The 27,074-nt window shown below is 39.6% G+C and overlaps 1 protein-coding gene across 3 annotated transcripts in view; it reads left to right on the top strand.

Annotated features, from left to right (window-relative positions):
• The first annotated feature begins 4,860 nt into the window (after positions 1-4,860).
• hmcn1 (hemicentin 1) overlaps positions 4,861-27,074 on the top strand; it is a 102,169-nt gene continuing 79,955 nt past the window's right edge. For all 3 annotated transcript variants that reach the window (XM_038715368.1, XM_038715370.1, XM_038715371.1), the window contains exon 1: positions 4,861-5,447. In XM_038715368.1, coding sequence (XP_038571296.1) covers positions 5,192-5,447 — 256 coding nt within the window. In that variant the 5' untranslated portion in view covers positions 4,861-5,191. The remainder of the gene's footprint in view (positions 5,448-27,074) is intronic.

Consider the following 27,074-nt stretch of genomic DNA (forward strand, 5'->3'; position numbering starts at 1 on the left):
TGAGCAAAACTATTTGAACATGTGACTGATAGATGTTTCTTGTTGCCCAGGTGTTGCCTTTTAGGTTGATTGTCCAAACATTAAATACAGTGAGGAAAATAAGTATTTGCTATTTTGCAAGTTCTCCCACTTAGAAATCATGGAGGGGCCTGAAATTGTCATCGTAGGTGCATGTCCACTGTGAGAGACATAATCTAAAAAGAAAAATCCAGAAATCACAATGTATGATTTTTTAACTATTTATTTGTATGATACAGCTGCAAATAAGTATTTGAACACCTGTTTATCAGCTAGAATTCTGACTGTCAAAGACCTGTTAGTCTGCCTTCAAAATGTCCACCTCCACTCCATTTATTATCCTAAATTAGATGCACCTGTTTGAGGTCGTTAGCTGCATAAAGACACTTGTCCACCCCATACAATCAGTAAGAATCCAACTACTAACATGGCCAAGACCAAAGAGCTGTCCAAAGACACTAGAGACAAAATTGTACACCTCCACAATGCTGGAAAGGGCTACGGGGAAATTGCCAAGCAGCTTGGTGAAAAAAGGTCCACTGTTGGAGCAATCATTAGAAAATGGAAGAAGCTAAACATGACTGTCAATCTCCCTCGGACTGGGGCTCCATGCAAGATCTCACCTCGTGGGGTCTGAATGATCCTAAGAAAGGTGAGAAATCAGCCCAGAACTACACGGGAGGAGCTGGTCAATGACCTGAAAAGAGCTGGGACCACCGTTTCCAAGGTTACTGTTGGTAATACACTAAGACGTCATGGTTTGAAATCACGCATGGCACGGAAGGTTCCCCTGCTTAAACCAGCACATGTCAGTTTGCCAATGACCATTTGGATGATCCAGAGGAGTCATGGGAGAAAGTCAGATGAGACCAAAATAGAACTTTTTGGTCATAATTCCACTAACCGTGTTTGGAGAAAGAAGAATGATGAGTACCATCCCAAGAACACCATCCCTACTGTGAAGCATGGGGGTGGTAGCATCATGCTTTGGGGGTGTTTTTGTGCACATGGGACAGGGCGACTGCACTGTATTAAGGAGAGGATGACCGGGGCCATGTATTGCGAGATTTTGGGGAACAACCTCCTTCCCTCAGTTAGAGCATTGAAGATGGGTCGAGGCCGGGTCTTCCAACATGACAATGACCCAAAGCACACAGCCAGGATAACCAAGGAGTGGCTCTGTAAGAAGCATATCAAGGTTCTGGCGTGGCCTAGCCAGTCTCCAGACCTAAACCCAATAGAGAATCTTTGGAGGGAGCTCAAACTCCGTGTTTCTCAGCGACAGCCCAGAAACCTGACTGATCTAGAGAAGATCTGTGTGGAGGATAGGGCCAAAATCCCTCCTGCAGTGTGTGCAAACCTGGTGAAAATCTACAGGAAACGTTTGACCTCTGTAATTGCAAACAAAGGCTACTGTACCAAATATTAACATTGATTTTCTCAGGTGTTCAAATACTTATTTGCAGCTGTATCATACAAATAAATAGTTAAAAAATCATACATTGTGATTTCTGGATTTTTTTTTTTGATTATGTCTCTCACAGTGGACATGCACCTACGATGACAATTTCAGACCCCTCCATGATTTCTAAGTGAGAGAACTTGCAAAATAGCAGGGTGTTCAAATACTTATTTTCCTCACTGTAGCTCTGCATGACTAGTCTAAGTTTTCATCCTTGGTTCAAACCTATAAAGAATGCATTTCCTGTTAAAGAGGATAAATCAACATGAAGACCAGAGAGCTGTCTATGGGAGAAAAGCAAGCCATTGTCAAGCTGAGAAAAGAAGGAAAATCGACTAGAGCCATTGGACAAACATTGGGCATAGCAAGCACAACAATTTGGAATGTCCTGAAAAAGAAACTACTGGTGTACTGAGCAACAGATGACGAACAGGTCGGCCAAGGAAAACAACAGTAGTTGATGACAGAAATGTCGAGAGCTGTGAAGAAAACCCCCAAAACATCAGTAAGTGACATCACCAACGACCTCCACAGTGCAGGGGTGAAGGTATCACAATCCACTGTTGGAAGACGACTCAGAGAGCAGAAATATAGAGGCCACACCACAAGATGAAACCACTCATCAGCAGTACGATTCGGAAGGCCAGATTGAAATTTGCAAAGAAGTACAGAGATGAGCCACAAAAGTTCTGAAACACAATCTTATGGACTGATGAGACCAAGATTAATCTCTACCAAAGTGATAGAAAGGCCAAAGTGTGGAGAAAGAAAGGAACTGCTTTTGATCCGAAGCATACAAGCTCATCTGTGAAGCATGGTGGAAGTGATGTCATGGCTTGGGCATGCATGGCTGCTTCTGGAACAGGCTCATTAATATTTATTGTTGATGTAACTGATGATGGTAGCAGCAGAATGAATTCAGAAGTGTACGGAAACATTTTGTCTGCCAATTTATGGAGAAATGCATTGAAACTAATCGGGAGGAAGTTTATCATGCAGCAGGACAATGACCCAAAGCACACAATCAACAAAACAAAGGACTTCATCAGGGGAAAAAGTGGAAGGTTTTAGACTGGTCAAGTCAGTCACCTGACCTTAACCCAATAGAGCATGCATTTCACCTCCTTAAGAGGAGACTGAAGGGAGAAACACCCCGAAACAAACAAGAACTGAAAGAAGCTGCGGTAAAAGCCTGGAATAGCATCACAAATGAAGAATGCAACGGTTTGGTGATGTTGATGGGTCGCAGGCTTGAGGCAGTTATTGCAAGCAAGGGTTATGCCACCAATTATTAAATGTTATTTACTTTATTTGTTTGTTCCTTTACTTTTTCTGACCTAAGAATGCTGTGGTCTCAGACAAACGGTGATATGTCCTAAGTTGTTTAACACATCTAGATGTGAATACCGGGAAATAAAAGCTGAAATTCAGAACTCTTGTCTCATACTAATTTTTTTATCTTAAACCCAAATATCTTCAGTGAACAACAAAAACAAAGGAATTTGCCTTTGCCTTTAGAAGGGACTGTAAAAAGCAAAGTATAAATATGAAATTAGTCATGGCTCAATTCCAGTTAGCCGCTTTGGTTTCAGGCTGCTGGTATAGACCTATTTCACAGCAGACATTTGACTTGTCAGAGCAGCAAAAGCACAGGTGTTACCAATAACATTAAGTCTGCCAGTGAGCTAGCATAAATGGCCCTGGAACACCTTAATGGAGTGAAGCCATCCTTAATCTTGTAAACTCCTGTGCTTTTCCTGTTATCACGTCAGGCATTTTGATGTAAAGTTGATGGCCCAAACCCAGTCTCCACTCTAAGGCCCAATTCCAATGCCCCCCCGAGCCCTGAACCCTCACAGACTTTTCTGACGTCACCTGGTAAGTGTGAGAGGCTGCAAGGGCCCAAAATGGCCTAATGGAAAAGCACCGCACTTTGCAACACATCACGTTACCTTGAGTATGCCAAAACAATTGGGTGTCTGGGACTTTTTATCTTACATTTTTTACTTTCTTCACGGATGAGGTACTGAAGGGACCGACCATCTGATTTGAATATATTCTAGGCTCTTGCCAGGTAAATTGATTATTTGAAAATTACCTCTTGTCCACAGGTAATTTTCAAATAACCAATTTACTAGTTTTTATCAAAAAAGTATTATATTCTTGCATATCAACTTTTTTCTTGTAGGCATTATTGCTCGTTCCCTGTTTGTTTACCCTTTTTTTAAACAGGCTTTCCCATGGTAAACCCCTGTTGAACATCACAATGCTATGAACTGTGGGTAATTCCCTCAGGCAAAGTCTGAAGATATGCGGACTTAAGAAAAGTGTGCATTAAGGATTTGACAGTTTGTACTAACAATTTGACAGTGGGACAGCCCTAAGCCCTTACGGACAGGAACGCGCTTCAAAGTCCATGAGTCCGTGAATGTGGAGAGCCCCCCCCCCCCAAGTTACTGTCTGTGGAGTCTCCACTCCAGTTAAACAAACTAGAAAAGGATTCAAAGATTAAATATATAGTAATATAGTAAACATTTACTACAATCTAGAAGAAACCGACTGACACACTACTTAGAAATAAATGTTGCATTGATCAAACCTTTTATCCCAAACATCTGCAGCATCAGTGTTTATAGTTATTTGTTTGTTAATGATGGACAAACTGATAAACTTTTGAAACTGGGGCAATTAAGATTTTAACTATTTTTATATGTAACTAAATCAGTTCATTAATACTTCTTTACTTCCATGTTTCACGTTTTTTTAACCTTTGCTGTTATTGTTGGTGTTTCATAGCTTATCATCGTCTGCGTACTGAATAAAAATTCCAGTGTATTACTGTTGTAGGCAGTTAAGTGTGAGGTCAAACTACAATCTGTAGATGGCAGTACAGAGTTCAAAATCAGCGAAGAGCTGCGTTTTGATCGTCCTTCTCTCATACCAGCTTGTCTCATACGTAAGTTCACCATGTCAAACTGATTACAAACTGTTGCTTCCTTTCTGTGTCTGAATTTGGTGGTTCATAATAGTTCGATATTAATTGCCCTGCTAATAATTTACATCTAATCGGTTAAAATTCCTTTTCTCATTGATTTTTTTTTAGATTGTTTCTCAAAAAAAAAAACAATGAGAGCTGCAACAAGTGCGTTAATGGTGTGTAAATCCATCAACATTTTATGACTCTAAATGTTTGAGCATGGTGAGCATGGTAGCCTTGCACATCTTTGTATAACGCGGTAACGTGAAGTAAGTTACGCACACTGTCCCGAAACATCTCGTCAAGTCATCCAAAAACATTTCGTCCAATCAGAGCACAGCTATTCTGAGTCGGGTAGTTTGCGCCTTGGAGACTTTATGCCCAGCTGAGAGGTGGTCTTTGTATGACAGAGCTGAACAACAACTCCTGACTCTACAGACAACAGGCACTGCTGCAGCTGCTGGGGTCGCAGAAGTTTAGTTCACGTAGAGTACAGCGACTGCGACTTCTGTGCACAGTAACTGCAGAAGAAACCAAAGACGCGCACGACGAGGGAATCCTTTCTTTCGTTGTCTTTGGCTGATGCTGTTGTCTTTGTAAATTGCTCTAAATACGTTTCAGTCCATTTTTGAGAGCCCGATGTCTCTACCTTTATATCGACACTCACCCTGAGGTTCCGACTGGCGAGAACAACATACCCAAGAACTTTGCTTGAGAAGCTTCTTGGCTCTGAAATGGGCAGCAGATTGGCGTGGCTGTTCCTTGCGCTGTCAGTGGCGTTTTCCTCCGGGCAAGAAACGGGGACCGGGGCCACAAAGGAGGACATCCCGGAGGGCGCATCTACCCTAGCATTCGTCTTTGATGTGACCGGTTCCATGTACGACGACCTGGTCCAGGTCATTGAGGGCGCGTCCAAGATTTTGGAAACATCCCTGAGCAGACCCAAGAGACCTCTATATAACTTTGCCCTGGTCCCTTTCCACGACCCAGGTAATGTAGGCTAATTAAATATATGGAGTCAACATCTAGTTCTCTGCTGCTCACTTTCTTACACATGGCATTTTTCCTTTTTTTGTAACATTTCTGCACACTTTTCGGGATTCTTTGGAGTATACTTCCTGTTGTGACAACAAAATGAAACAGAAAAGTGAGAAATGTGATAGTTTGCTCACAGTCCGCCCTTTGAATCCCTAATGTTTCTCACACCTCCAGAGGAAGGACTCTGGGGATTCTGTCTCTGCACACAGATGTTCAGACTGGCGGTCACTATCATTAGCATTCCGCCACGGTTAGTGTGTGGCTTTAGGTTTGCAATGTAGCTTGATGATTATCATCACCCCTGGGTGCTCTCTCATTCTGAACAGCTAATACCTAGACAATATATCATTGGGCTATTTAACAGCAACCCTGGCTTGTAGGTCAGAGGTGGAGGAGCACTGTCGTATAAAAATAAAAAAGTTCCAAATGATCAGTGTAAAATAATCAGGAATGATATTAAGTTAAGATTTAAAACTTTGAAGGGTTTTTTTTTTAAAGTTTTGGTGACGGAGAGACTTTGTGTGATGATTTTAAAGTCCCTGTAATTACTATTTTCTGAGAGGGAGGAGAGGTCACTTCCCTGCTTGCAAAAACACCATCAAAGGCTGCCATCATGTCATGTCATGGATGTTTGTGTTCTGATTTGGAGGTGAGATGTGTAAGATGTCCACTTGTGAAAATGCTCCATCAACAGCAAGTGTAAGGGGACATGCTGGAGAGTGCTTGAGATGTGCACTATTTCCAGAAACACCACTGTAGATAAACCTTAAGTAGGTCAATAGAGACATGGAGCAGCAGAAATGAGAGACGAGACAAAGAGAAAAAATAGTGTTTGTTGGACTAAATATTTTAAGCATTTTTGGGTACAACTTACTCCAATTATTTCTTACCATAGACTCTTAGTTTTGTAGTATTTGTATTGGATATCCAGACAAAACGTGACTTAGGACTTATGATGGGCTTCCTCATCACTTCTTAATGATAAATATAATTAATATGTACTCAGTTTAACTTGAATACGCTAAGAAACTTCACAAACAAATGGCTCCAAAAGATCAGAGAGAAGGAATGAGATGAATTGACATAGGTGATCTGTGTGTTGAAGAGACAGATTCCTATTCCAGATGTTTGTTCTCCTCTGCTAAACTTCAACATGTCACAAAATTTTATGGAGCTCAATTCCTGTATCATTGTTTCAAGCTGCAGCTCTGTGCCTAGAATAATAATTATATTCAAGGAGGAAATATGTCCAGTATACACAAGTGTAACAAATGATGATTTCATTATTGTGTGCTTCGGGGATAAAAGTAAATCTTAGATCATTAGCAGATGATGCATTGTATCTTGGCCAAAGCAACAGTAGTGAAAGAATGCTGTTATTACAACCTGCATCTTACTTCAAGGCTTGATTCATAGCAAATGTTATCCTAACTAGGAAGTAATTATAGGATTCTCCTCTTACTGTAAACTGAAGCTGGAACAGCTTGATTCAGATATTCAGTGTTGACATCTCTTTACGAACTCCATGTCTTTGTTTTTGTCCCTCACCACCAAGTGATGTTTGTTTGCTTCTTAAAATGTTTACGAGGATGTCAGAATGTGTTCTCCAAAACCCCCAGGGAAATAGAGGAATGATTAGCAAAGCACACTGCAAGCAGGGATAGCTGAACATTTACCCAAATGCTGTTCTGCCCCCCTCTCTCTCGTCTCACTTTTTGTCCTGTTCCGACTATACCCCAGACCCTCTGAGAATCAGTTTTGTTTTCATAAGAACTTTTATTTCAGGTTTCTTTCATTCTGACACAGATCCATTTTCTCCGCTTTCCATCTGACACAGTGTGATAACGCAGTCCCTCCTGTTTGATTTGGCTCCTTTTAAATCAGAGGCCGGAGCTCCGCTTTTATTTACACTGCAATCTGACACGGTAAACAGTAGAGTGTGTGTTTGTGTATCTGTGTTTCTCTCGGCCTGTGTGTGTGCTTGTCTGTGTGTGTGAAGGGAGAGTGTCAGGAGGATGCCTGGATATTGGGGTCAGGCTTGTGTGGGAAGATCAGTCAGGAAGCCTCCCCCCTTTCCTCCATCCTGCAGGGGGGAAAAGAAAGAAAGCAAGAGAATACTTCACATGTCATTTTACTGAGGCACTAGGATTGTGTATTTAGCCCTACAGTCTGAGAACACTTCAATGAAACAGTTTTAGGGAGGAATTATGGCTACAGTGTGGTGTTATCATTTCATACCCTGGTCACCTTTGAAAATGCCATTCATTTAATGAGATAATCCACTGTAAAATACCATCCTGGGCTCAAATAACAGCTGGGAACATGAATATGTCTCTATTGTAGCTATAGCCAGAGAACAATGACTAATCTGTCATTAAGAATCCAATCTTAGGCTGAGAAGTTAAAGGTGTATTGCAAGCAGACTCTCTGGGCTCATTTATTTGAGAGTTTACAGCCAAATAAACTTTATTTCACACTCCTACCATTCCCAAGCCAGGAAATGTGGCATTTACCCCAGAATTAATGCCAAATTATGCAGTTTTCCAATGAACCAAATATAAAGAAACTCTACAATGTGTAAAGAATGTGCTCTAAGGAGTTCAGGTGACATGAAATAAAAAGAGTATGTGTGTGCATGTGTCCACACATTAGTTCCCAATGGTCTCAGAGATTTTACATTCTTCATAGCTCTGCTGACGTCCATACACACACATGCTCTCCCTTGTAAATACTGTCTTGCTGTGAGAGTGTGTGTTTGTGTGTGTCTTGTACGTGCTCGTGTGAGTGTTTAATTAGCTGAGGTTGCGATGGGTCAGAGCATCCTGCCTTGGGTCAGGGGGGGATCCAGCACTTATACCATAGTCATACAAATTCAGTGCAGTCAGAAAGTATTAAGACAGTGACAATTGTGCATACCAGCATAATGGATTTAAAATGGAACATTGTTAACGCTCTGACTGCTTTAATTTGACTGTGTTTGTTCCTCAAAAAAGTCACAGTTTTATCTCTTTTTAGTGTTAAAAGTGTAGTCCTCCAGTTTTAAATGCCAGACAGGATTGGACAAGTTAATATTGATAAGTTAATATAGTGTTATTTAACGTAATAGTATTCACACAGTAATAATAACTGAGCACACTTACATGCAAAAGTGATAGAAGTAGTTGTGTGAACTATGAAGAATTATAAAGGGAGCTTGAGAGAGAAGTTCAGATGATGTCTGCTTCATCAACTACACACACCTGCATGAAGTGTGCGTACTTGCCATTTCAGAAAACTGCAAAAAATTGTCCAATGCAAACCCCCAATATCATCATTGGAAAAGTGTGTGTGTGGGGGGGGGGGGCGACAATCTTACAAGCACTTAATTTGAAGCATGCTGACCATTTAAAAATCAGCACTTGTAATTGTAAGAGTAATTGTTTCATTTCAAATCCAGTGTGCTGGAGAAGCACTATGTGCTCTGTAGATTGGTTCTTCTGAGCTAATGTCCTTACCACCCTTTTCCAGCCAGTCAACTTCAGTTAGAAGGAGATGGACGAAAGCCCTGGGCGTTGAGTGATGAGAGGAGATGACGAGATAGCTTCTACCTCCTCTGCATGATCAAAGGCACTTATCTCATAGCTGTCTTTGTTGGTGTTCATCATTCTTTACCACCATCCCTGTCTCCTTTTGTTTCCTTCTTTCCAGAGCAGCAGTTTTTTGTCTGAACCACCCGTGTGAGATTACAAGGAGTCTGCGTTTAGCTGGACAGAGTCAATAATGATGCTATTAGGCAGGAATGCCTAAAGAGAGAGGTGGAGGTTTTTGGAGAATTAGAGAAGGAGAGAGGAGTGTGGCAGACTTCAATGCGTGTCTGTGTCTTTCATGTTCTACTAGAACTGCACTGGAATATTAAAATGTCCTTTAATTTTTTGGACCGTACGTGCACCTTCAGAGGTGCTCTGAGGTGCTCTTAGCGGCAGTAGTTTCAACTCCATCTGTAGCTTTGTAACCGGTGCTCACAGGTAATCCCCCTTTCATTTTGGAAGGCAGCTCCTGAAGGCTGCTACAGGCACACTTTAAACATTGTCCATTCTATATGCTGTTTACAAATATATAATTATAAAGGCTATTATGACTAAAAGATGTTGCTGATGTTTAGAAAAGTCACAGGTAGTTGACCTTCAGGTGCACTGGTTGACATGAATCCATTTGACATGAGTGACTCATTCAAGAGATATTTGTCAAATGTTTCTGGTACTTTGTACTTTCCACCATTTGTATCCCTCTAGGCTTTAGATTTGTTTTCCAATCTCTGTTGAATTCCGAGCCTCATCCTGAGGTCCTCGGGGTTCCTGTGCCCCAGTTGTGACCTTCAGGGCTTTTTGACATCACTGTCTGGGTCCCCATCATCCTCTTGACCTTTTGTGGCTTCTTTTTTGTTGCTGCTCTAGTATCTTTCAGGAAGTGCTTACTTTGTAAGTCAGGAGGTCCCAGAACACAGAGAGGGTGGTATTCTGGCAGGTCAGGGGGAGTGAAAAAGTCACAGAATGCATCAAAGGGTAGTGCCTGGAGGACATTGGACAACGCCTACGTGCTAACTACTATAACTAAACAAAACTGTCATCTCAGACAAATTTACATTTATTATTTAGAGCATTCACAATAATCTCTCAGAATTAGCAGAGGGAGGAGTGGAAAAACAGCTGTTTACGGTTTTCCCTCTCTCTCTGTCTCTCTGACTTTCCCTTCACTTCCCACTTGTTTCCTTATGTCTATGGATTGCTGCTACAATGGGGGAAAAGGAATTAGAAAGTTCCAAGTACAACCACAAAAAAACAAACAGGCTAAGAAACCAACTAAGTGATGTGTTCTGTCTGTCTGTCTGTCTGTCATCTCCGCTCTATATCAGTACTGTGGACAGCGCCGTACCTTCACAGGCATCCTTAATTTAGTGAGACAAATTTCAGCATTTCACTGCACAAATGGCCACTTGTAAGTAAGTAATCATATGCCAAAATATTAAGACGCCAAAAAGCATTAAACCACTTTGGTAATCCTTTGGGCGTTCATTTGAAGGAGGCCACTTAGCATTGGTATCCAATGGAGGGCCCCAGCAAAAAGTTTAACCTGGGTCAACTTATGCTGCAATGCAAAATTATGTCATCTGGGTAGGTGCTATGTTGGCCAATCAAATATGTGCAAGCTTACATCCTGGGTCAATTACTTTAAAATGTGAATACTGTATTTCTGCTGTTAACCTTGTGATCAAAGATAGAATGATAGTTGCTGTGAACTTCTCAGACTTTTAAAATCATGTCTCATATTATTATAAGCCATTGTGCAATATTTCGGTGTCTGATAATATTACGTTGCCTCACCAGTCCCTGAAACAACAGCCCTTGAATTCTCTCAGAATGCCAAAATAATAATGATTAAAGAGGTGGTATTATGCCTTTTGCCCTTTTCCCTGTCCTCTATTGAGTTATATATCTTTTTTGTGCATGTAACAGGTTTGCAAACTGAAGCAAGTGAAGTCTAGCCCAAAGGGAGTTCCCATCTCCCACAGAAAACACTGCTCTGCACTGTCTGAAATCAGCTCGTTTGTAGTCCAGTCATTTTCCTTTCATCCCTGTGTCGTCACAGGGATGAAAGGAAAATGCGTGTCATATAACGCTTGCCAAGCGGCTAGTCCGACACGCCCTCAAAAACACCTGTGGAAAAACACTGAGCTGCAGCACACCTCTCCTCTCCCTTCCAAATACTAGCTACCCTTCAGGCAGTCAATGGACATAAAGTTGTTACTGTGATGTAGAGAAAGAGCTCAGTTATAACTTTATGGATGAAAGATACTTTCCACGCTGAAACTCTTGCTCCAGTCCACGTTGCTAAGCTGGAAGGGGACATACAACTGAACCAAAGCCATGTTTACCGGCTTTTCACGACCCACCCTTCTCTGCTTCTGATTGGCTAGTAGTCCTTAACTAGGAACTGCGCATGTGCAGCTCCCAACAGGCAAGATATATCACTCCATAGCTAAAACTAAGACTTCAACACACGGTGAAAAGAGGAGCTGCAGCAATGTGCAGCATGACAAAAATATAGTGTTTTTTGAAAATAAACCATGTAAACCTGTTCTGGTACAACCCCTAAATAAGATTTTAAACCTTAAAAATGAGCATAATACCACCCCTTTAAATGAACCTGATATGATTACTCAAATGTAAAGGAGTTAACAATTTATTAAACCTAATTAGACCTGTGTACCTCACTTTTCATTAAGCATTGTGGTTTTTAAAGTTTAGACTATAATTTGCCCAATTCAAATATATGATATCTGCGTCAGAAGACTTGTATCAGTGTTATTTTAGATATGACAAGTTAAAAGGAACTGTCTTTAAGGTTCACTTCTCAGAGGAATCTGATCATTTCCCTCTGTATGTTTATAGAACTTGCACTGTGTTTGCTGCATGTCTCTGTTTTTTTCCTGTTCTGGGCCAGACATGTTTACCTGACCTATCCCTAACTCTTGCCATGTGTCCGCAGCATAAGCAGCCAGTCACTCCAAATCCATTTATCAAGGAGAGCTGAGCACCCGAGGCAACTCACGTGATTTTGATAACAACTGCCACTGCTTGCCTTTTATTGATGGGGAGCAGCTTTAAAATGCTGTAGTTGGTTTCGTCAATTTCTCTAACAGAGACGGCTTGAGCCACATAGCACATTATGAAATTGGTTATGAATAACATACTGAACCATTTTTATGCCTCTACAACAAAAGTTTGGTCCCGAATCACTGTTTCAAAATCACTACCCTGGAATCCAAGTGGATTGTTTCCAGCTGCTCATTGTCAGCTATACCAGTTGCAGACCTACATACACTATGTTGTGTTTCAGTAAATGTCAGTCAGCATTTTTAGTACTTTATTACTCATAATAATAAGCAGCAACCTCAGCACTTTTACTGTTTCCCCCTTCAATGAGGGCTTTCCTCAAATCAGCGTTTTTATAGTCAGTTTAGACTCTACAGATCGATGTCTAGACATTATTATTCAGGAAACATTTTTCCTAAATTACTTTTTAGCACAGATTCATTTTATTTCATTGTTTTACATCATACTTTCAGGGTCTGGAGGACTAATTTGGAACACATTAAAATTACGTCCATATAGCTCTGGAGCCAAAGTTGAACATTCCCGTGGTTTGGGATGGCATGACCTCATTTTCTTTACTGTGTAAACTGTTTATGTACATTTTAGTTGAAACATATGTTAGCTTTCATCAGCTTGGCCGGTGTGTTCAGAGTGACACTCAAATTATTAACACTACAGTGATGTGCTTTTTCTCATAGAAATAGACAGAGGACAGCTTTTTTGGAGTTATCTGTCTGCACCGGATGTAGGCATTTATTTAAGCTTGGTGATCCTCTAACACATCATGTACAGGGGTGAATGTGCAGGACAGCAAAATAGAAGGGTTTATGGCCATACTTACTTTTCCTTTTTTGAAACAGATTTGAATCATTCAAGCGGCCCTAATCAATGTCTTTAGATTAATAGGGGATCAAATGACTATGTGTTTCTCATTGTGACAAACCCATAAAGAATTGTCTCCGGACTCAGTTCAGAGTTACAGAGCTTTTTAGGATGTTGCAACTATTTATTTTGGGTTTACTGACCACAACTTTACTTGTTTACATTCTGTCTCCCCACCTCATCAACCTTGTTTCCAACCTCAACAGGCAGCTGTTTTCCACAAAAACACTTGGTTATACATCCTGCATGCTACCTTCCTAGCTCTACAAAGTTAGCTTGTGAACATAATGAAGCACTTAGATGCTAAAGAGCCACATATTTCCCTCAGCAGGTGGTCAAGACCAAACAGAGGTGAAATGAGAGTGACTATTGGACTTACATATGTCAGCTGGCCAGAGACATAACTCCAAATTAATACTAACTAATACTAATGAATACTAACACGTTCACCACAACAACAAGGTGATAATATGACACTATTGCTTCCAGAAAATAAAACTGTTGTTGTGTTCATTAAATTCTGTCTACTGTGCCATCTTTGCAATACCAGAAAAGACCAAGCAGGACATTACCTCCTTGAAAAAGTTTAATAATAATAATAATCTTTATTTGTAGAGCACTTTTCAAAAACAAGTTACAAAGTGCTTTAACAAGTGTAAAGACAATAATACCCAAAAGACAATAATACATAAACAATACAAGATAAAAGCATGAAAACATTGAAAAGACTAAAATACACATTTAAGATAAATATAAAATTAGTAAAATACAATAAAATAAAAGGGATAAAATAAAGTCAAATAAGATCGGGAAAGGCTCTCCTATAAAAGTATGTTTTAAGAAGGGACTTAAAAGAGTTCACTGACTCAGCAGACCTGATTTCCTCGGGCAGGCTGTTCCAGAGCCTCGGGGCCCTGACAGCAAACGCTCTGTCCCCTTTAGTTTTCAGTCGAGACGCTGGAACAGACAACAGACCTCTGCCCGAGGATCTCAAGGTGCGTGCTGGTGCTTATGGGACTAAAAGGTCAGAAATATAACAAGGCGAGAGGCCATGAAGAGCTTTAAAAGTGATCAATAGAATTTTAAAGTCAATTCTAAAACATACTGGGAGCCAGTGTAATGAAGCTAAAATTGGAGTAATGTGGTCATATTCTTTGTTCTGGTTAAAAGCCTGGCAGCTGAGTTCTGGACAGTCTGGAGTCGATCAATAGATTTTTGGGTTAAACAGGTGAAAAGGCTGTTGCAATAATCCAGGCGTGATGAGATGAAGGCGTGTAAAAAGGTCTCGGTGTCCTTAAAAGTTAACATAGATCGAATTTTTGCTATATTTCTAAGTTGATAAAAACATGATTGAACAAGCTTTGTGGTGTGCTGCTCAAAATTTAAATTACTGTCAAACCAAACACCAAGATTCTTTGCCACAGGCTTAATGTGGTTTACTAGGGAAGCAGATGGCAGTATTTGTTTTGCCATCTGCTGGGACCCAATGACCAGGATTTCTGTTTTGTCTGAGTTCAGTCGGAGGAAATTATTTGACATCCATTTTTTCTTAACTTCACAAAGGCAGTTGTTAAATGAATTCAGCATTCCAGGGTCTGTGGATCTGACGGGCAAGTATATTTGTGTGTCATCAGCATAAATATGAAAAGAAATGCCATGTTTATGGATAATATGTCCAAGGGGAAGCAGATACAAGGAAAACAAAATGGGTCCTAAGACCGACCCCTGAGGCACACCATATTTAACTGCACAGAACGAAGAGACAGTTGTTTACAGACACGCAAAACTTCCTATTTGACAGGTAGGATGAAAACCATTCTAGGGCAGTACCAGAGATCCCCACCCAGTGCCTCAGTCTGTCTAACATGATGTTGTGATCAGTGGTGTCAAAAGCAGCGCTAAGGTCCAGGAATACCAGGACTGAGCACATGCCTTCATCAGCAGACATTAAAAGGTCATTGGTGACTTTAAGCAGGGCAGTCTCAGTGCTGTGGTACTTCCGAAAACTTTTGAAAACTTCCGAAAACTTTTGAAACTTTTCAAATATTTTGTTATTTTCCAGTAAAGTGAGCAGCTGTTTGGACACAATTCTTTCTAGAATCTTTGCAATAAAAGGCAGTTTTGAAATTGGTCTAAAATTATGTGGGAGGGAGGGATCTAAACCAGGTTTCTTTAAAAGTGGGTTCACGCAAGCCGTTTTAAAATAATCAGGGACACAACCAGTAGATAGGGAGCTGTTGAAAACAGAGATCAAATGGGGCCCAACAGAATCTATTACTTTCAGTAAAAACTTTGTAGGTATTACATCAAGTGGGCTGGAGGACACTCTCATTTGTGATACTGTTTTTAAAAGCTCAGACAAGTCAATGGGATAAAACTGGTTAAAACTCTCTTGTTGCTGGTGAGGAACCTCTGCGTAAGAGGCCATGGGGGTAATAGAGGCTCTGATTGACACCACCTTATTGGTAAAATAAGATAAAAACAATTCACAGTCATCATTACTTCCAGCTGAGGCACAAGGAGGGGTTGGGTTTACCAGCTGATCCACAGTCTTAAACAGAAACCTGGGATTGTGTTTATGTGTAGTAATGAGTTCAGAAAAATAGTGTGTTCTCACATCCTTAACCATGTTATTGTAGTTAATTAATAAATCCTTCAGACTGAGGTAATGGACTTGGAAACTGGATTTTTTCCATCTGCGCTCTGCTTTCCTGCATTCCCTTTTTAGGCTGCGAATGCTGTCATTTATCCAGGGTTGCTTACTAGCTTTAGACGTAGGCCTAAGCTTTAGAGGAGCAGTAATACTTAGTGACGACAAGCAGATATGATTGAAGTGATCGACCAGATTGTTGGTGTTGGAATCGGACAGGTGTTGGCTTTGGCTCTGAAAGAATGCGCAAAACTTTGAAACACTTTGTTCATTAAAGATGCGAGAACACACGGAGCTTGGTGAGGCGGCATGAGTAACAGGCGAATCGCAGCTAAAAACAATACATCTGTGGTCAGATATGGTAATGTCCACTAATTCCACAGAGGAAATGCTGACACCCAGGGTAAAAACCAAGTCCAGTGTATGACCACGGTTATGGGTTTGCCCTTTGACATGTTGTTTGAAGTTAAAAGAAGTGGCCATATTTAAAAGGTCAGTTGCATTAACATTGGTGGGGTCATCATCATGAATATTAAAATCGCCACAAAGAACAATTCTGTCATAATTTAAAACCAGAGTAGATAAAAATTCAGGAAGTTCTGATAAAAATCCTCCAGGCGGTTTTGGGGGGCGATAAATTATAACAAATATGATAGGTTGCAGCCCTCCAACTTTAAGAGTGAGAACTTCAAAGGAGTTAAATTCATCACAGCGTACTTGATGACATTTTAAATTTTTCCTATACACGCTCACTAGCCCACCACCACGACCACTGACCTTCGGTTGACTAAAACAATCATATTTAGGTGGACACAGTTCAGCTAGCTGGCTATAGTCATTCGTTTGCAACCATGATTCAGTTAAAAACAATAAATCTAGATTTGCAGACAAGATAAAATCATTTAAGATAGAAGTCTTACTTGAAAGTGATCTCACATTGAAGAGAGCCATTTTAAATGAGTTTGTTCTGGGTGCTGGAGTTGGTGCAGTTGTCCTAATCCTTAAGAGATTACTAATATTTCTGTGTGGGATGTGCACATTTCGGTTTACTGGTCAATGCGTGATGATGACAGGAATAGAAGTCTTTGGAACAGCGCTGGGAGCAGACGGCTTTACATGCCAGCAGGTGGAGACTGTTAGAGTTGTTTGTGGCAGTGAGGCAGAGATCTGTTCAGTGACCCGTGGTGTGTCCAGGTGTGCTGCATGAATGATTAGTGATACATGCTGTATGTGAGCAGCTAACATATCTGAGCCCCGTTTGTTTGGGTGAAGTCCGTCTGTCTTAAAAAGAGACATTCTTTGCCAGAAAATATTAAAATTATCCACATAACAGACACGGTGAGCCCTGCAGGCGGACTGGAGCCAGTCGTGGAGGCCAAGGAGTCTACTGAAGCGGCCAGCACCGCGACCAACTCTGGAAATGGGACCAGAGATAAAAACGGACTTTCCACACTGCTTTAAAAACTTAAAAAGATGGTTAAAATCTGATTTTGTCAGCTCAGACTGCTGAAGAGCTGTGTCATTTGTTCCCACATGGACTATCACTCTTGTGATGGAGGACGGAGGATGGAGTTTTTTAAAAATGTCAGCTGTCATCATAGGACCCCATGTTTACAGCCATACTTGAGCAGGAAGATTTCAGTCACAGTGGATATATTTACAGAAATAGATGAGCTCACAGGCTGCTAGTCTGGAAGACGTCTCATCCATATTTTGAAAGAGCTGTTGGACAATTCGAACAGTTCTGTTTTCAGTCAGAAATATATTTTATTGAATGCAGTGTTGGCAGTGAGCCAAATCTCTGCGATGCTTTCTGTAATCATGATCAGAATTGCTCTCTGGGGATGCAAGAAAGCATTTTACCTATGTGCAGTGTATTGTGCTTGATGCATTGTGCTTTCTCACCATTGTCTTTTGTAGGCATATTCTTTTCATCCTTTCATTCTCTCTTTCCACATTGATGTCTCCTGCTCCATCCTCTTGCAGACAAACCTGATGTCTAGTGCTGAAGCATTTACTGAAAGGCTGCTCCACTTGTGGCATGTCCATTTGTCTGCACCAGAGGAAAGGGCATAAAGATAAAAGCCAGGGATATAAGTAGACATGGTAGTCAAGTCATGTGTCAAGACCACCTTAGACCGGTGTTTACCAATATTTTCTATGCCATAGCACAGGTTCCAAAACTCCCTGGGCACACCACTTAAACATTGCAAAATAATATACACATATTAAACTGTGTTCATCCCCTACAAATGTAGTAACATACAAATTTGAAACCTGAGCTTTTTTTTTTATGTCAAACTGTCTAAATGGTTACAAGCACAGGCTGAGCTCAAAAAGCTAAAACTAGCAGATACTATCCATATAACTTTAATTTTTAATTGTCAAAACCCACAGGGTTAGGTCTAAAGACGCTCTTGTGTGCTATAGAAAACTGGTTGGACAATCTTAGAGAACAGAGTGTACATCTGTGTGTGGTCGGCAGTGCTGATCTGCTGCGTCTGAGCTTTCTCCTCCTGTTTCAGCATGCACAATTAGAATTTCCTCAGTAAAACAAGAGAGGCACAATAAACAGAACACACCACCACCCAGTCACTTTTAGGTGGCTTTCTCTGGGATTACACCATCACTCATAAAATGCTTGGTCATGAGCAACAATTTGTGGTTGTAATATTGAGGTTGTGTCCATTTATTTTCAAGACCTCTACTTAATGTTTTATGCAAATTAATGCAATTAATTTTAATTGTAAAGTTGTTGTTTTTTCCTGAGAGTGAATCATAAAATCAGCCTCAGCCACGTCGCAGGGTTTGGGCGTTTTTTTCTACAATGGATACCATATGTATGTGCCAGTTTTTGCCCTTTCAATGAGAGGCATTTAGAGATTTAACAGAGACAACACTACCTGATGCCTTTCTAGACCACAGCTTTGTCTTTTTTGTCATCCTCTTCTCCAGCCCTCCCTCTCATCCTTTATATGTTGTCAAGGCAATAAAATTAGCATCCGTCTTAACTCTTTGCTGTCATGTGTTATGGGTAAGGTGAGATGTTGCGCAATACAACCACCCATCATGGAAGGGGTCAGTTTTGTAAGAAAATTTTATAAGATCAAACTGCTATAGTTATAAACATGTATCCAAGGTGTCATCAGCACATAAGGACCATGATTTGTTTATTTTTGAGTTTAACATTTTTCACAGGTGAAGAAGATGAAGAGGTTAGGAACATTTCACAGTTTAACCCAGAAACGCCTCTATCAATTAGTATTGACAGAAACCAACAGAAAATTTCAAGGAGTTGAGAGAAATGACTGCTTATATGTAAAAAGTGGGGAGGTGCTGAGCTTAGAATTGATAACACAACTCTTACAACAATGATCATAAATCAGACCAGAACTCTTTCACTCAGTCACGTTCCTTTCAATTTTACACAGCATGCTTTTCGACGTCTGAGTCAATGTTCATGTTTAAAATAATGACATTAGCCATCTAATTAGTGGTTGTAAATAAGTGAGGACTGTGTAGGATAATCTTAAAACAAACTGGATTATGGTTTGTTTCTTGACATTAAAAGGGAAATGTGTATTTTTCAGTGGCCACTAGTGGTGCGGTTTTAAGATTACAACCAGGTGTGTGCTAGTACACGTGCTCGCTTGAAGTCATGAGCAAGCATAATAAGAAACACAACCGCTTTCATAAACAGTGGTAAATTTAGTTAGCTGGCTTCTCCATCCGTACATCAAGGCTAGTATAAACAAATCACTCCACATTTGCTTTGTAGTGTTACACCCTTTCTTGTGGCTAAGATAAACACTTAACACTTAATACCGGTGGTACAACAGATAGTAGTATGAATCGCGTTAGTAAATTTATGTGGAAAGCCATACTGTTACATATTATATATTGCAATGCACCAGATAACGTTAGCAACTGTTCGGCATTAGCTGGCAAGCTAACGTGACTCTCTCCGTGGTTCACGTAAAACTTTATTGTTGTTTTTTAACCTTACGTGAAGTTTATGTTAGAGTCTGTGTTGTGCTAAGAGCCAGTTGTTTTATGGTAATAGTGTACTGTATTTCGTTAGCTGTGGTGTTGTCGCTGTAGTCGGAGAGAGGCTCGGGAGCGCGCATGTAGCTACATCACTACCCAGTGCCTTCACATTAAAACAGAATAGTGGAGAAAACAGAAAACAGCTGTGTGCTTCATTTCTAAATGAGGTTAGAGATTATTGCCAATAAGGGAGTAAAATTTTGATTACTTAATACGTGATTTCATTGAAAAACTACATATAGACCTTTTAACTAAAAAGTCTCAAAATACACCATGATTGCCTATGAAAAGTTGTATTCAAATGTGTCAAGGAGAGATACACTCTCAACATTACCTTACCTAGCATGTTTTAAAACATTGTAAACACAACAGACTGGAGTGTCATGCTTCAATGAAGCTTCTGTGGTCTGAAAAGTTTGTGTGTAGAGAGGCAGTAACATTATTTGTTGATTTGGGGCTGTTATGTGAAAACATCTGCTTTCGAACAGTACACTGTAAAAAAAATCTGTAATTTTACAGTTATATTCCTTTTTATTTCACAGATTATTCCTGTATTTTTGAAATACATGAAAATATCAAAAAATTACAAAAATAAACTCTGAATTTACCTGTCTAATGTAAAATAACATGAAAAACCTGTAGCTGTTATTTTAAAGAAAATATTGGGTGTTTTGACATAAACAAACTGTTCCATGGATTATGGATATTTGGAAAATAAAAACATTGAATAAATGTTATTTTAATCAGTATATAATGTCTAGAAGCATTGTTAAACTGTCAAAACATAGTTTTGATCATTGAAAACAGCCATAATTACTGTCATTTCACAGATGTTGACTTTTATCATAATGTTTAGATTACAAGTTAAATTAAATAATTGCCAAAAGTGGTAAAATTACAGAAAGGTAATATTTCATTTATTGTTAAATGACAGGTGTCCACGTCTTTTAATGGGCTTAAAAAAGAAATGTAAATTTCCTGTAAAATTATGGGTTTATGATTAAAAATGAATTTTAATGCCATTTTACAGACACTTTGATTGAAGAGTCTTAGCTATAGGTGTATTATCAAAACCTAAAACCAACATATTTAAATCGTTTGTTAAATTGTTTTTTCTTAATTAAAAATTACCACGTTCACATTTTACATTAGAGTAATATATATCCATTTATCTTAGACCGAAAAACCCTTTTTGAGTTATCTTAATTTGAGGAATCTTAAATTACCACCACAATAAAAATACGGACATCTGATACTATTTATAGACCATTTATTCAATTCCATGCTCACAACAAATAAGCCACACAAATCAAACATTTCAGTGTAAAGAATTATTCCTCCTGAAACTAAAGTTTAGTTTTTAATTTACCTTATTGCTGACATTTTCAGATCTATTCATTAGAAACATAACTGGTTTGACATAAAGAACATTTTGGACACTGTCAGACACAGCTCCAAGATTAAAGTCGAACATGAATGTAAAGTAATTGGAAAGTATTAAAATGCTGGCATTTTGCTTTGATAGGAGTGTAGAGAGACGTAAAAGGTAAAGGAGAGGGGATAATGGTATATACAAAATAGTGGTTTTACATAGAGTGATCTTCACGCACAATCCAAAGACTTGATCATTTTCCACTTTCTAATGCCAGTTTTTGTATCTGGTAAATTTTGTTACGGCTGTATGTGTTTCCCTGTGCTGTGCATCCATGTTCCTTTTCTGTCCTCTAGTTCTACCCCAGGAGTGCTACAGCTGATTGCTGAATTATGTCCACCTTGCCTTGGAAGGCACAACTGTGTGTACCTGAGTTAAGGAAGTCCACAATTAATAAATTAAGTTGGTATACAAAATAGATGCAAATATGTGCAAGTAGAAAGACAAGTGGGAATGTGATAAAACACAACTCAAGCAGAGCATTTACCTGAAATTTTATGTGAATTCAAACTCATCTTCTTAAAATGGTTTGAATAATACCTAGTCAAACAACAAACACCGGGTGGCCATAGCTCAATCACTGTAGAATATATGCAAGTTTTTCTTGGCAGTCCTAATGAATCCATTTGTTTGCAAGTTTTTGGTATGCAAGGCGAAAGTACATTTTCAGATTCGGCTGACTTTGCACAACAACACCTCAGGATGACCTTAAGAAACCATTTTGCTTGTCATGGTAGCTCAATTGGAAAACATAAACAATGGCAAACGTAATAAACAGCATATCTATCCAAGGTCTGTGAGACATTAAGTAAGTTTCCTTTAATAATGATATGGTGACCAAATTATGGAGATGTGTTAGTCCATAGTCCTCTCCACAGAATTAGGGACAAATTCAATTTTGCAGCCAGAGCAGATAACCACTCCCCCTCCACCACCAGCTCTTCCATCAAGTGTGAGCAATAAGCAAAAGGCAGATGATCTTCACTTGCTTGCCGTTCCTTATATCCAAAAAGCTTGAGAGTGTTTGATTTACAATATAACTGCCATTAATAAATAGGACTGTGTGATATAACAATATACACTATATTCCCAAAAGTATTGGGACGCCTCTCCGAATTACTGAATTCAGCTGTTCCAATCACTTCCATGACCACAGGTGGATACAATCGAGCACCTAGGCATGCAGACTCCTTCTACAAACATTTGTGAAAGAATGGGTCGCTCTCAGGAGCTCAGTGAATTGTGAATTGAAGCATGGTACTGTGATAGGTTGCCACCTGTGGAATAAGTCCATTTGTGAAATTTCCTCACTACTAAATATTCCACGGTCAGCTGTTAGTGGTATTATAACAAAGTGGAAGCAATGGGAACCACAGAAACTCAGCCACAAAGTGGTAGGCCACTGTGCACAGTGTGCAGAAGCCGATAACTTTCTGCAGAGACAATAGTTACAGTCCTCCAAACATCGTGTTTAGTATAGTAATAGTAATAGTTGAAGATTTGATGCTTCAATGGGCGGAGCCTGATTCGACTGTCAATCTCACGGTCGAAGCTTCGCAGCAACACAAGGATCATGCCATTTTGGCTATATGGGGGTACTCAACATCTGATTTTACATAGAACTACCAGTTTTCTCTCAATAAGTTAATATACAGCATATTAGAACATACATTTCAACGTTTAATGCTGTAAATAAACATGTAAAAAGAATAAAACTTTCAATAAATGTTTTTGAAGTGCGTGAATAAATCCAAAATTGTAACCCTAACCCTGGGTCGTCAGTGCGCATGTGTAGGCCTAGCATGTATGTGTGCAGTGGCAATGGAGGAACACTTGTAGAAGAGACGGAGTTCAGCTTCACTGGTTTTGTGCCGCACCTCGCGGGACTTTCAGATAATTTATCACTGTTGATGAACCACATAAAGAATATTTTATCATTTTTAAATAGCCGGCTACTTGAAATAGACCCGCGACATGAAGAAAAAAACATGCAGCTGTCGGCAGCGGTAATGCACGTAAAACTCTGCATAAGACCAGTGAATGAGAGAGAGCGCCTCAGTTTAGCTGGATGAAAAGAGACTGCAGCTCTGCAGTTTCTCAAGATTAAAGCGGAGCTACCATGCCCCAAAATTACAAAATGTTTTTTGTAAAATGAAAGTTTCAAACTTTATTATTATTACTATATGATAAACTAATGCACTCCAATATTGTTTACCCTGTCTAGACCATTCACAGAGTTCAAGAGCACAGTTGATAACCTCTAAAGGTCAAAAGTCAACCTTGCAGACAGGGTCAGACAGGTCTCTGAAAATCATAACTAATTCCTTCTTTTCTGTGATAGCACATACATCTCACCTCTAACTAAGTCACTAAGTCTGTTTTATTTATGCAGCCACAAATTTGCCACGAAGGGCTGTACAATATGAACAGCATACAACACACTCAATACTAAAGAAATTAGTTTTCAATGCATGCTATGTATTCTTACACATCTTCATGAAGACAGTTGACACACGTCTTGCCAATGAGTAGTCTATCTTGTTTTGAACAATAGATTATTCACTTTTTCCCTCTTCTTCCTTCCATATTTGTCTACATTGTTCTCTTGTGGCTGGTATTCAGACACAAAGTCCGTCACCAAACCACACAGATTCAACTCTCTCTTGTAATGTTTTACTTTGAAGAAATCTGCCCATGCACATGTCACAGTTCATAGAATTTGTGGTAAGAATTAGACTAAAGTCTAACATGCGATCGTGTTTATATGGATCCTCAACAAATCATAACCATAAACTAACCCTATTCCTCTTTGTTGGGTCCACTATGATCATTGCCTCCGACCCCACCCGTTCCCAGACCAGATGTAAATAAGTGACAGTCACAGAACAACACATCCCCATAAATGACAATCATAAATGAACATACACGTACACATACACACGATACACACTCAATTAAGACTTTCCCACGGGTTATATCCTCTTCTGTGTTCTGTCTCTGGCACCAGTTATCATGTCAGATGGATAACTAGTGGAGGGTTCAGAACTGTCATCTGTCTCTGGAACATGCTCCCCATCAGGCCATGCATCTGGGAGGGATTACATGTCTTTGTGTGATGCGTGCATGAGTTGGGTCTCTACATGTTTGTGTGTGAATGGCTGTGTGTGATCATTATAACTCATGAGTGCCATTGATAGAAATCTGTGGTTTTGTGGCCCACCATCCTGAAACACGTCCAATTGAGTTTAGCTGCCTGGTGGTCCTGCCCTCTCTCAGTTGGTTGTGGGAGAAGTTTCCATCAGAAGTTCAGTTTGTGCCCGTTTGAAATCATTGTCAGCTCTGTTGCTACGGGCTAAACCTCAGTCATTAGATGGCAGCTGGTGAAATCAAACAGTGTAAAAAATGAAATTTAAAATAGCAAGGGTAAGAGGAGAACAAATGTAGAGGGAGACACATACAGCGGAACTGTAATAAGGGACAGAAAGAACATATAGAAAAAGGTGGTAAAAAACAGAAAGAGAGAAAAGCAGAGGCAAGATTGAGCATGGATTTTGAAGCCTGGTGATTGACAAGCTTTGAATCTTATCCAGGGGAAAGAGTAAAAGTGAAGAATTTGAATACAGTCAGTTTACATCATGCCAAAATATGATCTTTTTATGTTGACAGTTAGCAGGGCTTTATTTGAAATAAATGTGGATTATTTTCCTGTGAGAGGGTCTAACCACTTCCTCGCCACTATTCTTTCCCATTTTAAATAGGCAACACATGAACTTGGTAAAAAGCAGGAATTAATCTTTCACAAGGCTGCAATTTCCTGTTTGGGAAAATCTTTCAGGCTGATTTCACCACCGGTGTCTGTGTAAAGCTGGCCAATTTAAGCAACTGTAATTAGGGATTTAGATCTCTATCAAAAAAACAAACAAACAAGCAAAACAAGGAAAAACAATTGGGTGAAAATGAAGGAATAAAGAGGTATTAGATAATAAAGTTCATAGTTTAAAATTAATGGAAGGAGAGTTAACAATTTAAGAAAGAAAGAAACTACACTTTGTTTTTTGTATGCTGTGTACTTAGACCTATTTAGTTTTGTTGCCTATTCTCAAGAGAATATATAAGTGTATTCCCTATTCAGAGAGATTGCTGCTCATACTGAGGTAACACAGCACTATGTTGTTGACCTTTTATCTACAGTATATTTATTTGTGTTTGTGTGTGCATTTATATGTCAAGAGTGTAAATGGATTTGCACGCCTTTCCTCATGTATGCTGTATGTCTGCAAACAATGTATGTATAGTGCTCAACTCTTCCCACTTAGGCACACTAATTGCACCATGTGCTGTTTCTCATGTGTTTTCTCAGTGGGGCTGATTAAGTGAATTATGCATCATAGCTGACGGTTAAGATGACAGCCACTCTTATTTTGGCAGATTTTACACTGAGTCAGCAGAAGCAATGTGTGTTTACAGCCTCTGTTGCTGTTAAGTGTTGTAACAGCTACTTGTTGTGTAACCTGTTGAATTTTATTGGATGGGGAAAGCCATAGATCCTATTTTACCTGAGCATTATTTCAGTGAATAACTTATTCTAGTAACAAACAGTGGCTCACTTTGAAACAATGGGCACATTTAGGCACATTTTGTTAATCAAAATCTTGAACCATGAATGATCCAGTGCCTGTAAAAAGAATACCCAACACCGCCCTTTGTAACTGTATTGCTGCAGGTATTGATGAACAGAAGGTTCAGTTTAGGGTTTCTTCAGTTTGCTGTTGGTCTCTATTCTTTCATAAACCAGAGTAATTGTTAGTAAGGAACATCCTGGTCTTGATGGAAAAATTTAAACAAATGTAGGCAGAAACTTCTGGAGACAACAAACACAAAACATATAAAGACCATAAATTTCCCAAACTGCCACATCATATCATGGTCACCATTTGAAGAAATGTCAGTAGTACATCATACAACATCTCTTTCAATTGTCCATCATGTAGCAGCTTGTGAAGCTCTCGCGTCTTATGTATTGCTGCCAAAATTCTGAATTTATTTGGTTGGAAGACATTAACGGCTGTGACCTTTAAATGCATTGGCCTCAGGATTCTTTGCTGGTGATGTTGTAAGGAAAGAGAAATTCACTCCGCAGTGAATGCGTGAGTGATTCCCAGAAAATTACTTTAAGCCTGAATGTCAGTGGAGGTGAAACTGAGTTTGCCATTGGACTGTTGCCCAGGTTTTTCCATCCCACTAGACTTTCTGCGAGTGTTTAAACTTGCATGCATGCCTTTACAGCCGCCATTATAGATGAATGCTGTTAGTATATCAACTTGTAACTTATAACTTGTTTTGATCTTCATTTTGATTTGTTTGTTTTGGTCATTTTCTCTCTTTTGTCTGTCCTTCTTGTCAGACTTTAGAGCATTCTTTCACTCTGAGTTCATTCACTTGGCCATGCTCATGCACCTATGTGTACCTTATCATCACAGAGAAAGCGTTAAAATGATTTTCTGTGTGGCAGCCAAAACACTGCATTAAGATTTCCTTACATGTGTAGTCATGTAAAGCATCACATGTCCTCAAATGTGTTTTTCTTCATAACATTTAAGTGGTAAGTGTGGAAAATAGCTTTGTTCCTTAAAGTCCACAGAGTTATCCAAAATTACGTTGCCTAAAAAGGTACCATATTTTGTGCAAGGAACCTCTAGTTTGACTCTCCAGACCTTTAGGGAAAATGTGTTTTTTGGATATGAAGCAGTAATGATTCCCCTTCCTGTAACCACACAAACCACAATTCATGAGGTGCTCTTGCGCAAGGCACTTAAACAGTACTAGTGGACTTCTGGAATTGGGAATCTCCGAGGCATGAATGTTTGTAACTGTTGACTTGGTACTGGCCCTGAAAAGGAGCACACATGCTCTGGTTTCCAAATGCGGATAAATGC

The sequence above is a fragment of the Micropterus salmoides genome, unplaced genomic scaffold (assembly GCF_014851395.1).
Source record: "Micropterus salmoides isolate LMB-PRFRI ecotype aquatic unplaced genomic scaffold, ASM1485139v1 Ms_hic_scaffold_13, whole genome shotgun sequence".
NCBI lineage: Eukaryota > Metazoa > Chordata > Actinopteri > Centrarchiformes > Centrarchidae > Micropterus > Micropterus salmoides.